The sequence below is a fragment of the Fusarium vanettenii genome, assembly GCF_000151355.1.
Source record: "Fusarium vanettenii 77-13-4 chromosome 12 genomic scaffold NECHAsca_56_chr12_3_0, whole genome shotgun sequence".
NCBI classification, from domain to species: Eukaryota; Fungi; Ascomycota; class Sordariomycetes; order Hypocreales; family Nectriaceae; genus Fusarium; species Fusarium vanettenii.
This window is the reverse complement of record NW_003315833.1, coordinates 105,290-118,164: the sequence shown is the minus strand read 5'-3', so window position 1 is coordinate 118,164 and position 12,875 is coordinate 105,290. Positions and strand designations below refer to the sequence as shown.

General features: G+C 49.9%; 5 protein-coding genes across 5 annotated transcripts; 3 read left to right on the top strand and 2 right to left on the bottom strand.

Annotated features, from left to right (window-relative positions):
• Positions 1–335: 335 nt before the first annotated feature.
• On the bottom strand, positions 336–1,821 carry NECHADRAFT_87338 (uncharacterized protein; the record flags this gene model as incomplete). Its single annotated transcript, XM_003040830.1, has 2 exons — positions 336–1,700; positions 1,765–1,821. The coding sequence occupies 2 exons, from the start codon at positions 1,819–1,821 to the stop codon at positions 336–338; spliced, it is 1,422 nt and encodes a 473-aa protein (XP_003040876.1).
• A 647-nt stretch (positions 1,822–2,468) lies between these two features.
• On the top strand, positions 2,469–5,620 carry NECHADRAFT_102108 (uncharacterized protein; the record flags this gene model as incomplete). Its single annotated transcript, XM_003040874.1, has 3 exons — positions 2,469–2,727; positions 2,803–4,312; positions 4,365–5,620. 3 exons carry the CDS (start codon positions 2,469–2,471, stop codon positions 5,563–5,565), a joined length of 2,970 nt encoding a protein of 989 aa, XP_003040920.1. The 3' UTR covers positions 5,566–5,620.
• Positions 5,621–6,180: 560 nt separating this feature from the next.
• On the bottom strand, positions 6,181–7,358 carry NECHADRAFT_53334 (uncharacterized protein; the record flags this gene model as incomplete). Its single annotated transcript, XM_003040829.1, has 3 exons — positions 6,181–6,445; positions 6,495–6,678; positions 6,734–7,358. 3 exons carry the CDS (start codon positions 7,356–7,358, stop codon positions 6,181–6,183), a joined length of 1,074 nt encoding a protein of 357 aa, XP_003040875.1.
• A 2,158-nt stretch (positions 7,359–9,516) lies between these two features.
• Positions 9,517–10,116, top strand: NECHADRAFT_87335 (uncharacterized protein; the record flags this gene model as incomplete). Its single annotated transcript, XM_003040873.1, has 2 exons — positions 9,517–9,790; positions 9,923–10,116. The coding sequence occupies 2 exons, from the start codon at positions 9,517–9,519 to the stop codon at positions 10,114–10,116; spliced, it is 468 nt and encodes a 155-aa protein (XP_003040919.1).
• A 1,001-nt stretch (positions 10,117–11,117) lies between these two features.
• NECHADRAFT_72904 (uncharacterized protein) lies at positions 11,118–12,661 on the top strand (the record flags this gene model as incomplete). Its single annotated transcript, XM_003040872.1, has 3 exons — positions 11,118–11,387; positions 11,458–12,290; positions 12,344–12,661. The coding sequence occupies exons 1-3, from the start codon at positions 11,186–11,188 to the stop codon at positions 12,659–12,661; spliced, it is 1,353 nt and encodes a 450-aa protein (XP_003040918.1). The 5' UTR covers positions 11,118–11,185.
• Positions 12,662–12,875: the final 214 nt, after the last annotated feature.

Genomic DNA, 12,875 nt, shown 5'->3' with positions numbered 1-12,875 from the left:
TCTGTTGGATTGACTCGTGCTGGTTTCCGTCAAACTGATAGGACTCGAAACGAAATGGACTATAAAGCGGCCGATAACACTGATTGGAGGACTTGCACTTCATGATAGTCTCACATCGTGGCACTGTTATCACCTCGGCTTGTCCGACACACCTTGTTGTGTGAGATGCCTAACTGGATAGGCATCGATACCACTGTACAATTCTACAAGCATCATGTGCACTATTGTAAGCAAGCAGGCAGAAAAGGGCACCATGGACTCGGTGATTATTCACCATTCATCATACTGTAATTGGGCCCAGATCGGGTGTTTGTGAAGGATTCTATTTATGTGACCTATAGACTAGCTCGAACAGTGTCTACCCCTAAAGATGAACCTTCCACTTTGGAAAACTTGGCGTCGACATCTTTCCACATGTCGTATGTCAGAAGCCACCTTCCAACACCATTGTATCTCCAGGGGAAGGGGTCCTCGCCTGTCTCCTCTGACTTTGGCAGCACGGGATCCTCTCCACTCAGCCAGGCGTGGTCAAAGTCTCCAAAGTGCTTGAAGCGCTCATCACGCTCCTTCTGCTCTGGTCCATCAGCTAGATGATAGATCCACTGGTTGTATGTGCCTCGCTGGACCACCTTCTCTGTTCGCTCCCGTCGACAGGCCTCGTACACGTCAAGGGCCTTTCTCTTGGACTCTGGTGACTTGTCTGTGAGCTTGGCGAGGCACAGTCCCAGAACTCCGCCATCCTCGAGTGCCATTCCTGCTCCACTAGCCAAGTATGGAAGCGTCGCATGAACGGCGTCACCAAGCATGGTGAATGCTCCAGAAGGATCAGACCAAGTCGGGTCAAGGCCGGGACGGATGCATAGACGCCACTTGAGGATGGAACCAACAGAATCACAAAGAGAAAGCATCTTGCCAATGCGAGGATCCCAATCAGCAAAGTGCGCTCGCATCTCATCCATAGTCCCATGTAGCGTGTTTCCTTGCTCGAGTGGAATGTCATCTGGGACAAGCAAGACCATGTTGAACAGCTCGCCGCCCTTCAAGACATAGTTGACTGCGTGCTTGTCGGGACCAACCCAGTAGTTGACCTGGGGGTTTTCCACGAAAGGTCGTAGGTCTGGGTCTTTGAGCATCTCCGCAGTCGAAAGAAGAAGTCGATATGCCAGATCACCCGTGAGCTGAGGTGGGTCTTCCTTGCCGAGGAACTGTTCTCGCAGCTTTGAGTTGATGCCATCGGCCCCAACAATAAGGTCAGATACTATTGTGCGACCGTCTGCGAGGTAGGCAGTCGCTGTTGTGTCGTCGTCGGCAATGGTGTACTTCTCAACCGAGGCGCCGGTGAGGATCTCAACTCCCAACTCCTTGGAACGGTCCAGAAGACAGCCGTGTAGAGTAGCTCGATGAAAGTCCAGGAATGGGTAGTTACCAGTGGCTGCCGCATAGCCATGGTAGTCCATCTCAGAGAGATGGTTTCCTTTCCATCCGATGAAGTTACACTTGCTTGGTTGGGTTGCAAACTTGACGAGACGATCCTCAAGTCCCCATGAGAAAAGAACCCGACTGGCATTGGGAAGAACCTGGATGCCAGCACCGACTTCGCCGATCGACGGGGCAGATTCCAATACTGTAACATCATGACCAGCCAGGCGAACAGCGATAGCTGCTCCAAGTCCACCAAGGCCTGCACCGACTATGACAACCTAGAGTGCTATTAGTGACACTGAGCAAGGAGTTGTCGGCTTTGCGAAAGAGGTCTAAACCTACGTGTAGCTTGCTTGAAGCATCGCGCTGCATAATTTCTTGAACAGTATAGTGAGGCATTGTGTTGTGTGTTGCTCTGTTTGTCGATGCTCAACTCAATGCTCATCAAAGTCGACACTGTGGTTTACTGTCACCAAAGATATATCCTTCATAATAACGAGTCAGAGAGTCTCGAAGGACTGGATAACCCAACCAATGCCTCTGGCTCCGAATGTCATGGTTACTAGCCTTGAACCACGGCATGGTCATGCAGCGCTTTGGCCGAGCGCCCGAAGCCCGAACCTTACTCCCACCCTGCTCGTAGCGAGCGAGACCAAGAGTGGGGGAGGCAAAGATGGCCGAGTTTAGATAGCAGAAGAGACCTGATTGGAAATGACCTTGGCACAGTCATGCCATGGCAGCGTAGGGGGTACAAAGTACACGCAGATAACGCCTCGCAGCCAAAGATACGTCCCTCCTTCCCCATTGGCTGCGGGACACCATTTCCGGATTCCCGGCCTGCTTCGGGATCAACCCGCCCCGTTTTTACCCCGCTTTCCCCCGCCTTGAGCCCCACATCGGCACCCACCACCGATAACCCTCCGTGCTCCTCCCGAACTGGCAAAATCGCAGATTAGGAGTGCCCTCTCCCACTTTTGTTCCCATTCTCTTGTGCTGTGTATGCTTTTACTCTCCATTTTGAACCCACTCTACAGCCAATGCGCAGCATGGATGGTGCATTGACTTGTGCTGAAGACAACCTTGGTGGTGGCAGGATGGCTTCTGAAAGTGCAGGCCCCAGCGGCCCTGAGATCCCTACTAGGGGTCGACAGCCCTCCAACGACAAGTCCTTTGTGTGTGAGCACCCTGGTTGCACCAAGCGCTTTACACGCGCTGAGCACTTACAGAGGCATGCTCTGAATCACCTGCCTGGCGGTTCTGCATGTCCCAAGTGTCGTGCTCACTTCAAGCGTCCCGATCTGTTGAGTAAGTAGTAGAGCTCAAGGGCTCACAAGCGACACCCAATGTTCCTTGCCGCGGAATGGCTCATCATGACTTTAGAGCGTCATATGGACCGTCACGTCCAAAAGGATCTTGAAGCTGGCGGTCCTGGTTGCGGAGTTCTCGATACTCGCAAGCGTTCATGGAAAGCCCCTGACGGTTCCGTTGTCGAAAAGAGACCCTGCTTTCGCTCTGAAGCACAACAAATCCCATCACCCGAGTCTGAGCCTCCAGAATCAAGTGGGGAGCAACAAGATCAACAACAATCAGCGATAGAGTACTGGGCTCAGGACAGTGACCACCCAGGAGACAACGGAGAACACTCAGACTGGCCACAACCTGGGGATCTTGGTTTGGAGGTACAGAATTGTGAGCCTCTGGGTCTCCAATCTGTGTCACAGCTCGACTATAGCTTCCAAGCATCCACACTGGCCGAGCAAGGCGACCACAACGGCCAGCTAAGCGAGTCTTGGGATGATACTATAGATCCCAACCTTGACCCAAGCTTACTCTCTGGAGCTATGCTCGATGTCGCACAACTGGATTACGACCAAATCTTTCAGCCAGACACAGCCAGCTCGTTTAACATGCCGTACACCACGGCTTTAGACTACAACTGGCTATTTGACATGAAAGGAACCCAAACATCGCTCATCAACCTCCCTGACAAGACCTCTCAACTCGAACAAGCACCCAGCTTCCAAGAAGCTCTTTTCACCATATCACCCGCGTCCATGGACAGCTCTCAGCTTTGGCCCGAACGACGAGACTCACAACCGGTTTCCGAAGACCTCGACAACATGCAGCAACTCCCCTTGCCCCCGTCCAACCAGTCCACCCACTCGACATCCTCAGAACTTGTCCCGAAGACAGCGAAGAAACCAGTTCGCAGAGGAAGGAGAACTAGCACAGCGTTGGTCGGCCCTGTTGATGGTGGAGACCAGCCGACTCCCAACGACATTGACAGGCCATTCTCTCTCCTGTCAAGGAGACCAGTCCTGCCACAGATTAACGAAACAGTTCGAAAGCGGCTCTTGCAGATCATCGAAGCAACCAACCCTTGCCTTCCAGAATCCCATCATCCTCTTTCGAATGAGCCACTCCTATCCGTCCAATCCCTCCAGAATTATCTTGACCTTTACTTTACTCGATTCAACACCGCATACCCATTGATCCATTTGCCCACTTTTGACGCCAATACCGCAGAACCTCTCCATCTACTATCAATCCTATTACTTGGGGCAACATATTCGAACAAGGATGCTCATCAGTTGGCTGTCCGTATTCACGATGTCATGCGACCAAGCATCTTCGCCCATGCGGGCTTCTCTCCTCGCCCGGAACTCTGGACACTACAGACCATTCTATTGGTTGAGTGTTTTGGCAAGTCACGAGCGGGTCAGAAACAACATGATATGAGTCACTTGTTCCATGGGCTTCTCATAAACCTCATTCGACGATCTGACTGCCAATTTGTACGGCCAACCGGCCCACCCTCCGATGTTGTTGATCATGATCAAACACTGCGAGATGCCTGGAGGCGATGGTCGATTGCTGAACAAAAGAAACGGTAAGCATTGTTACTCCACCTGACCAACTATTTTAGCTGACTCTTTTATCAGTCTTGCCTTGCTTTGCTTCATGTGGGATACCCAACACGCTGTGTTATTCTGCCAGAGTCTCTGCATGTCTGCATTCGAACTTCGGGTTGAGCTACCTTGCAGTCAACGAATGTGGGAGGCTGGAGATGCCATGGCCTGGGCTGCCGCTTGGCGATCCTCTCAGTCAAACCAAGGGCAATTTTTCCTACCAGCCTTGAAGTCATACATGACCCCCAGTGTGCCACGGCAGCAGGGGTTGAGTGGCCTATCCCGCGTGCTCCTCTTCCACGGACTCATGTCCATCGCCTGGGACATGCAACGGCGTGACCAAACAGCCCTTGGCGTCGTATCAGGAGACAACCCAGGAGGACATTGGCGAAAGCTCATTGGAGGTGCTTACGAGACTTGGAAATCCGACTTTGATGCCTACACCTTGGCTGTCATCGGTCGTTTGCCACGCTCTTCTGAGGACGAGTCACAACGCAGTGAGCACATAGCATTTGCAACTGCTTACAACACCCTCTACCACTCGGCACAAGCACTGCTGAACATGGAGTTTCTTGATGTGCAGATCTACGCAGGAGCTCGAAACATCCTTGGACGACCAGTTCAACAGAAGGACTATCGCCGATCAGCCAGGAACGTCAAGCAGTGGGCATCTGCGGCGAAGCGAGAAACATCCCAGGATTCAGGGCAGACGCAAGCTGCAAAAGATGCGTTAGTAAAGCAAAACCTCGAACAACCGACGACCTGGGGCAGGAATTCGGCCAACACTGCCGCATGGCACGCTGGACGCATGTTGCGCGACGGCACCAAGATACTCACTGGTTCGGACGCCATGAGTCTCTTCCACGTCCCTTGGTGTTTATATCTCGCCACTTTAACATGCTGGGCCTTCCATCATGCTGGCCCTCTTCGAGGACGGAGCATTGTGCCTGGTGATGAGATGGCCGATGAGAGCAGCGACGAGAGCGACGAGATGGTATGGGATCCTCGGGGTGAAATGGAAGCACTCGTGACCAGCATGGCAGAGATGGGTCAACGAGACAATACATCAGGGATCAGTCAAAGAAGGCAGACCAATGGGCTGGTATGGTCTATGGCTGAGATATTGACGAAGGTGAGATGGGAGATCGTGCAGACAGGTGTCAAGGTGTTACGTGGGTTGGTACCTCAACGGTTGATCAATCAATATGATGATCCGCTCGGGGACGGCTTTTGATGAGGAACGCTTTATGACGATAGGTAGATGAATCTGACGAGAACTGATGCATGTTACTTATGGTGTTTGTGTCGTGAACAAAGAAGCACGAGTCTGCCTAACGTGAAAGGCAATGGTCAATGAGTGAAAGGATCTGGGGAATATTCCTAAGGACTCAGGATCTCAGTACTCCTTCATACAGCTAGACTAATGAGAAGAACACGTCCCTTTTGAGACACGTCCCTTTTCTCCTTTGCTGTTGGTTTCTTCTCAGCACTTCTGTGGTTTCATTGCACCTGTCGGTCTCCGAGAACACGCTGTATGGAAAGCCTTGGAAACATCGAGTTTGTCTCAAATCTAGTGCGTTTTCCCATACAATCTAACGTACATTTTACCATTCGCTAGTAGCCTTTTCTCTCCATCACCATGCTAGTTCTGACCTCGCTGCACAGCTTTCTCTTTCAAGTTCTGAACACAACATCTCTTCTTCCTGAAGCTTGCTTGTCATCATGTCTCCAACGACCTTGGGCATCGCAGGCCATATTTGCTGCCCGTCTTGTGCCAGCTCCCTTCTCCTGTGTTCCATGACCTCTTCCCTGACCGTGTTTTGGAAGTAAATCGGACCCTGCAGTCAAGTCAGAAAATGCTTTGGGAACTCCAGATGTTGACATCTACCTTTTCCTTTTCAGGATGCAACTCGCCGTTGAGAAAGACACCAGCGTTCAGGTTCTTCTGTGTTCCGTTGCACAGATCCTTGTCTTCGGTAAGAACTTGCTTGTAGAATGCCATGATAGAGGCGAACTCCTCATCATTTGCTGCGTGATGACGATAAATTTCGTTCTCGATCTTTGTCTTGGTCTCACTGATGGGGATCATGCGTTGGATGTAGAAGAAGTTCATGCTATTTCTCGCATTAGCGTTGCTCTTACAGTGCCACTCGTGGAACATACGTGACTGTTACTGATGTTGACGGGAAGAAGAAGGTGATAGAGCGCTTAAACTCATCGGTGCCGTCGTCTTCCTTCTTGTTGATGATTGTGTGCTCCAAACAGCTTCCGCTCGGCTCGACTTTGTATTTGGTGAGGTCTGAAACTCCAGCAATCAGAGGATGACTTGTTGGACAGTGATAGCACTCTAAATCCATCGTTAGTATTCCGTATCTTTTCATGAGCTTCGTCACTACCCATACCGTTGTAGTTCTCCATAACGCCTTTCCAGTTCGAATCAATATCCATTTCCCACACATGATCAAAGCTGTAGCCGCCATCAAAGTCGTAGCTGGTCATCCTGGCGCTCTCGTCAACCCCGGGGAACTGCTTCTCCCAGGGCTCCTCTGGTGTTCCAGCTTGCAAGTTGACCCAAATGAAGCCTGTCTTGTCGACGTGCACATTGATGGGCAACAGACCATGTTGGCTCTTGTCGAAATCGGGTACGGTATCAAATCTTGGCGCCTTTGCAAGATTCCCCTTGAACCCGTAAGACCAGCCGTGGTACTTGCAGCTCAGAACTCTAGCCTTTCCTGATTCATTTTGTACAATGGGATAGGCGCGGTGTCGGCAAGCGTTGTGAAAGCCGTTGATGTTGCCGTCTCGGTCTCGAATGAGGAAAAACGGAAACTCCGCGTACGTGAAGGAGAGGTAGTCGCCGGCCTCCTTGAACCTCAACATGTGGGTGAGCAGGATCCATTTCTTGGAAAAGATGGCGCGACGTTCCAGCTGGTAGATTTCTGGAGATCGATACCAAGAAGCCGGAAGGCCACGAACTGGGGCTGTCTTGGTGTCCTTGCCGGAGGAGAGGCCGAGAAACTTCCACATGGTGATGGTCCTTGCGGCTGGGTTCTGGTGTTGTGGCAGGGCGTTGACAAAAGATCTGACTTGCAGAACAGGAGCTGATTGATAGCTGTGGTTGGTACTGAAACCGCGGGAATAGTACAGCCTTCTCAATTGCTCTTTGTTATACTCAAGGTTTGTGATCTCCTATCTGTCCGATCCGGCCACATACCCCTCCTGTGATAACCTTCCTTAGCGTAAGAGCCGCCTCAAGTGAGGCGTCGTTATCTTCAGACTAGGCAAGCTGATCCGTGAGAGCCGAGGGTTTCCGTTGACCCCACACCCCTCTCGATACTGATAATGCTGGTGAGGTCCAAGAGAGCATCGAAAGTGGGGGTGGAGGTGCAACTTCTCCCAGATCCATGGGCCTTTGATAGGACAAGTTAGGCTATTTTTCCTGATAAAGGTTGAATTGTTTTATTGACCCCTCTTTCTCGGTTGCAGCTACCCCGCGTCTTGGCACTCTCGTGTCATCGTTCGCGGCGCGCTTCATAGTGTTTGCTCACGGATCCGGAGATGTTCATTCTGTTTCTCCGATGTCTGCCGTGTATGTTATAGCAGGTTGATAGGCGATTCGGCAAATCAGATCTCGAAATACCGTTTGGGAATATCTTTCGGAAGACGTAATGTTCAAATAACGCCGTTGAAGGGAGTAGAGTTGGCAATCCATGATGCTCAGACAAGAGTTGCCAGAATCGTTGGAAGTCATGTAAATAAACCACGAACTCGAAATAGAATAGTATGCACGCTAATACTGGCGCTGGGCTTCAACGAACCATACTGTATAGGTGTGGTTCTGGGAGCTTAAGCCCAGAGGGTGTAGGACTAGCAGGCCTTGGCTGCAGGGTCTATCAAGAAATCCGGGGAAGACAACTTATTAATTATGGTAGCCAACGAGTATGAGACATATAGGGTGGTCTTAAGACTTTGAAAGACTTGCAAGCTCGCCTGTGAGATTAGGAGAGGTTCTGGCGTGGGATCTAAGACGGAATACCTAGAACTCGCAAGATTATGTAGATGTGATGCTCAGACGTGGTGAATATCATTTTTCGCTATAGCCATCATTCGTAGCGATACTTTACCAATATATTCTCCTTACTCCTACGTTGGCTGGGGAGTTCCTCAAGGTGACGGTTCCCGCAAGTTGCTGCCTCCTTAATCTCAACGAGCTTGTACATCGGATCATCTCTATAAGGAATGTAGTAACTTGCCATTGGACAGTTAGGAAGAAAACAGCTCCATTGGAGGTCTGGTCACATGGGTGGCTCAGGTGGTTTCATTCATCAGGTGGTTCTAACCTATCGAAGTCGGACTTGATTCCATCAACAAATGACAAGAGTTTCGGCGCGTTTAGGAAGTAGATCTCATCCCGAGATACACCAAGGAAGAATTGACTCTTACATACCCCTCGGAATGGCTGTTACGGTAATGTGTCGCCTTCCTGTGGATGAATGTCAATGCATTGTAGTATCCCCAGCCTAATTGTCAGTGTCGCCCACCCATTTGGTATCATATTTGCCTCCCATTTATTCTCGACAAATGGAATAACTTTGACCTTTTTCTATGCGAGCAGTATGTTCACTGACTGACAAAGTGTGAACGACACAAAACTGCCAGCAGAAGTACACTCGCCATCCCCTCACAAATACCTGTTCGTAGACATGTACCAAGTACAATCGATGAAAGATGCAAGTTATGTTACTTCTATGGAGTTTAATTGGGAAGAAACAACCTTTGTCGTGTTTCATCTTCATTGTCATGGACAAATGCATGTTGAACGAAGAGGCAATAAACAACATGTAACGCATCGAAGGACGATATCAACCCCAACGCTTCGCGGTGCTTCAAGAAAGAGGCCTCTCTATCCTTCAGTCATAAATGCATCTCATTATTATCTAGCTATTTCGTCGCCCAATCTGTCTCACTCAGTTACTAGATGTCAACAATTGGCTGCCATGGAGGCAAAAATGGGCCACATTAGCCACGAGTCAAGTTAGACTGGGCTGGGACACGTAGTCAATTTCCAACAGAATGACTGACTCATCGTCGCATTTTTGTACGAGGTCTGGAATGCAATCTATCGCTAGTCAGCCCAACTTCTCTCCTTACCAATCTTGCCCTGGCACTAACATCTCCGTCAACAATGGCTTCAACCCCCCAATACCAGATCAATGAGCCAACTAGCGCCGACTTTCAGGAATGGTCTGCGATGTTCCGGGCGTATATCGACTTTTACCAGGCTACCATTGATGAAGAGCAATACAGACGAACCTTTAATCGCATCCTTGACAAAGAGAATGACCTCCAGGCCCTAGTCTTAAAGAGGACTGTCGATGGAAAGGAGTCGATAGTGGGCATTGCCCATTTCTTCCCCGAGCAAACGCCGTGGAGCGAGAAGCAAATCTTGATGCTTAATGGTAAGCTTGCCCAACTACAATCTGAGGTTCAAGGATATGGGTTATATGTTACAGGCCTGTTTACCACAGTACCCATGTCCTAGCTGCTTCAATCAGTAGAGAGTGATGACCCCAACGCTAATCTTGAACCAGATTTGTTTGTTGATCAATCCGTTCGTGGCCAGGGTCAAGGACGCAAGCTCATTGAGGCGGTCGCCGAGATTGCCAAGAAGATGGGTTGCTTGCGCCTACAATGGCTCACAAAGCATGACAATACTAAAGCACGCGGTCTATACGACACGATGGCCCAGACCTCGTTCGTGCAGTATCGAATGAGTTTGGATTGATGGGAGTTGAACTCTCGAGGCAGGCAATTGACTAGAGTTATTCCTCACTTGAATAGAGCTCTCTGCTTCAAGAGGTATCGTTCAAGCATATCAATCATCCAATTTATCTAAACGGCACGTACATGCGTTTAAAGGTTGAACCAGCACTCGACAGTAAGGCTTCATCATGTGCGTGATGATGTTTTTATTTAAATCATGACTGATGAGATAGCTCTCGTTGATATTCGAAATTTCTCGCCATTCTACGGCCATGCAGATGGAAATCCTCCATGCGTTGAAAACTCAAGAATCCTCACGCAAATTCACCGCCCTCAATCTATTTCCGAGAGCGAGCCGAGGGAAGTTCGGGAATACGTTTATGCACAGCCGGACTTCAATCTCTTCGTTGTGTCCATTGATCCGTGATTATGCGAACACGTGGTTGAAAGCTGTCCGAGGACAATGGGGAACACGGCTGGTGATGATGCAACGTGTTGTACTAATGGGACGATCCAGACGGAGCATTCCGATAATTAAAGATGCATAACTCGACTTTGGCTTGGGCTAAATTTATGAATCACAAGTGGCATAAAAAGGGAGCGCTTCGGCAATACCCACGCACGAATCATAAACAGCGAGGCTTTCCGTCCATCGCACGTCGCTTAGCGGTGAGTACCGTGCCGCCTCGGTTATGCTATGGCTGAAATGCCTCAGTCCTCTCTGCATGCATTCAAAGGATGGACAAGAAAGCAAACAATTCGCGGTGTGAGTCTTGAGCGTCCATCATAGGCTCAGCAGAAGCCGGGATGTTGGACCCTTGTCCCACTAGAGCTCCGCCCAAAGCGGAGTCGCTTCAGCCGCTGAAAACAGAATGGTTAAGGGGGTTGACTTTGCTAGCTCATTTCATTTTTTTCTCCGACTTGGACCCTTTACGTTGCTGCCAAGGAGAGTTGTTCAAACTGTCAGCCGTTCTCGTCCTTGAAGCTCGTTCCCTCCCTTCTCATACGACTGTGATGCCATGAGCTGAACGTTGGCCCGTCTACACTAACTACACCCCGCTGCCAGCTGCTCACAGACCACCGCCGCCGCGATGGACAAGTACATTGTTTTCGACAGGCAGCTCACCAAGGCGGACCTTGTGGTGTTGCAGAGCCTCACCGAGGATCTGAGGGAGCACACACGGAAAGAAGGCAGAGATGGTGCTGCCAAGGCCAATGGCAAGACGTTGAATGCGTCAACTCCCGATGCCGACGCCAAGGCATCAAATGACGGCACATCACCAAACCAGCATGGTGCGTACGCTCTGTCGATCCCCCCCATCACCCACATGCAGCCATTGACAAGTGATTTACCCCCTATCAGCCAACCAGCTCTCATACGAAGAAGCTGTGCGTCACCTTGAGGCATTGAACAACCCCAATGATGCTCATTTTGAGCCGACCATCATCAACAATCTGGATCTTGACCAGATCAAGCTGCCTCCTGTTCTCGACAAGCTTCTTCTACGTCCTTTCATCCGCATCGCGCGCTCCCTCGTCCGCGTGGAGACGGATGTCATTATGCTAACACATCTTCTGCTTTACGTCTTCACTTCCATTCCCAGCGCTGTTTTCCTCTTCTACAACTTCACTTGGATTCATGGCGTCTTGCATTTTGTCATGCAAATCTCCTACATGGGCACCTACACCCTCATGATGCACCAGCATATCCATATGCGTGGCATCCTCCACAAGCGTCTTGCCCTTTTTGATCACATTTTCCCATATATCCTGGATCCTCTTATGGGCCATACGTGGAACTCCTACTTCTACCATCACGTCAAGCACCACCACATCGAAGGCAACGGACCCAATGATCTGTCTTCAACAATCCGATACCAGAGGGACAGCCTTCTTCACTTCTTGCACTATACTGGGAGATTCTTCTTCTTCATCTGGGCCGAGCTCCCCTACTATTTCCTTCGTAAGGGCAGAGCTTCGCTAGCATTCAAGGCGGCGTTCTGGGAACTCTCGACCTATGCTTCACTATACACACTCTATCGCATCAACCCACAAGCCACTGTCTTTGTTTTCCTCATCCCCCTGTTTCTTCTTCGACTTGGTTTGATGGCTGGCAACTGGGGACAACATGCATTTGTCGATGCAGATGAGCCAGATTCTGATTATCGATCAAGTATCACACTCATTGATGTGGCTGTAAGTTTCTTTAGGCCTGTCAACTCATGCTCTCCGTGCTAATCTTTCTACAGAGCAACCGACATTGCTTCAACGATGGATATCATACCTCTCACCACCTCAACCCTATGCGCCATTGGCGTGAACACCCGGTCTCCTTCTTGAAGACCAAGCACATCTATGCCTCTCAGCAAGCCCTGGTCTTTCACGACATTGATTATATGATGGTCACTGTGAGCTTACTGACGAAGAATTATAAGCGACTGGCAGAGTGCTTGGTTCCAATTGGTAGTCAAATGTCATTGAACATGGATGAGCGTGTCAAGCTTCTGCAGAGACATACTCGGAGATTCTCCGAGGAAGAGATCAAGCAGAAGTTCAAGACGCCATAGTCTTGCAACGGTGTCGGTAGTTTCGGCTGTACTTGCTAAGCCTAAGCATTCTGACAATGTTTTGTTCAATGCCTGTTCATACAATACGAAGCTTTTCAACCGAGGAGCATTATCCTGGATGTCAAACAAGGGACAGACGGGGGTAGAAGCATAGGAAAAGAAGACGCATCAGTCTATAGTACAAGGCTAAATCGCCTTCATACATACTTTTTGT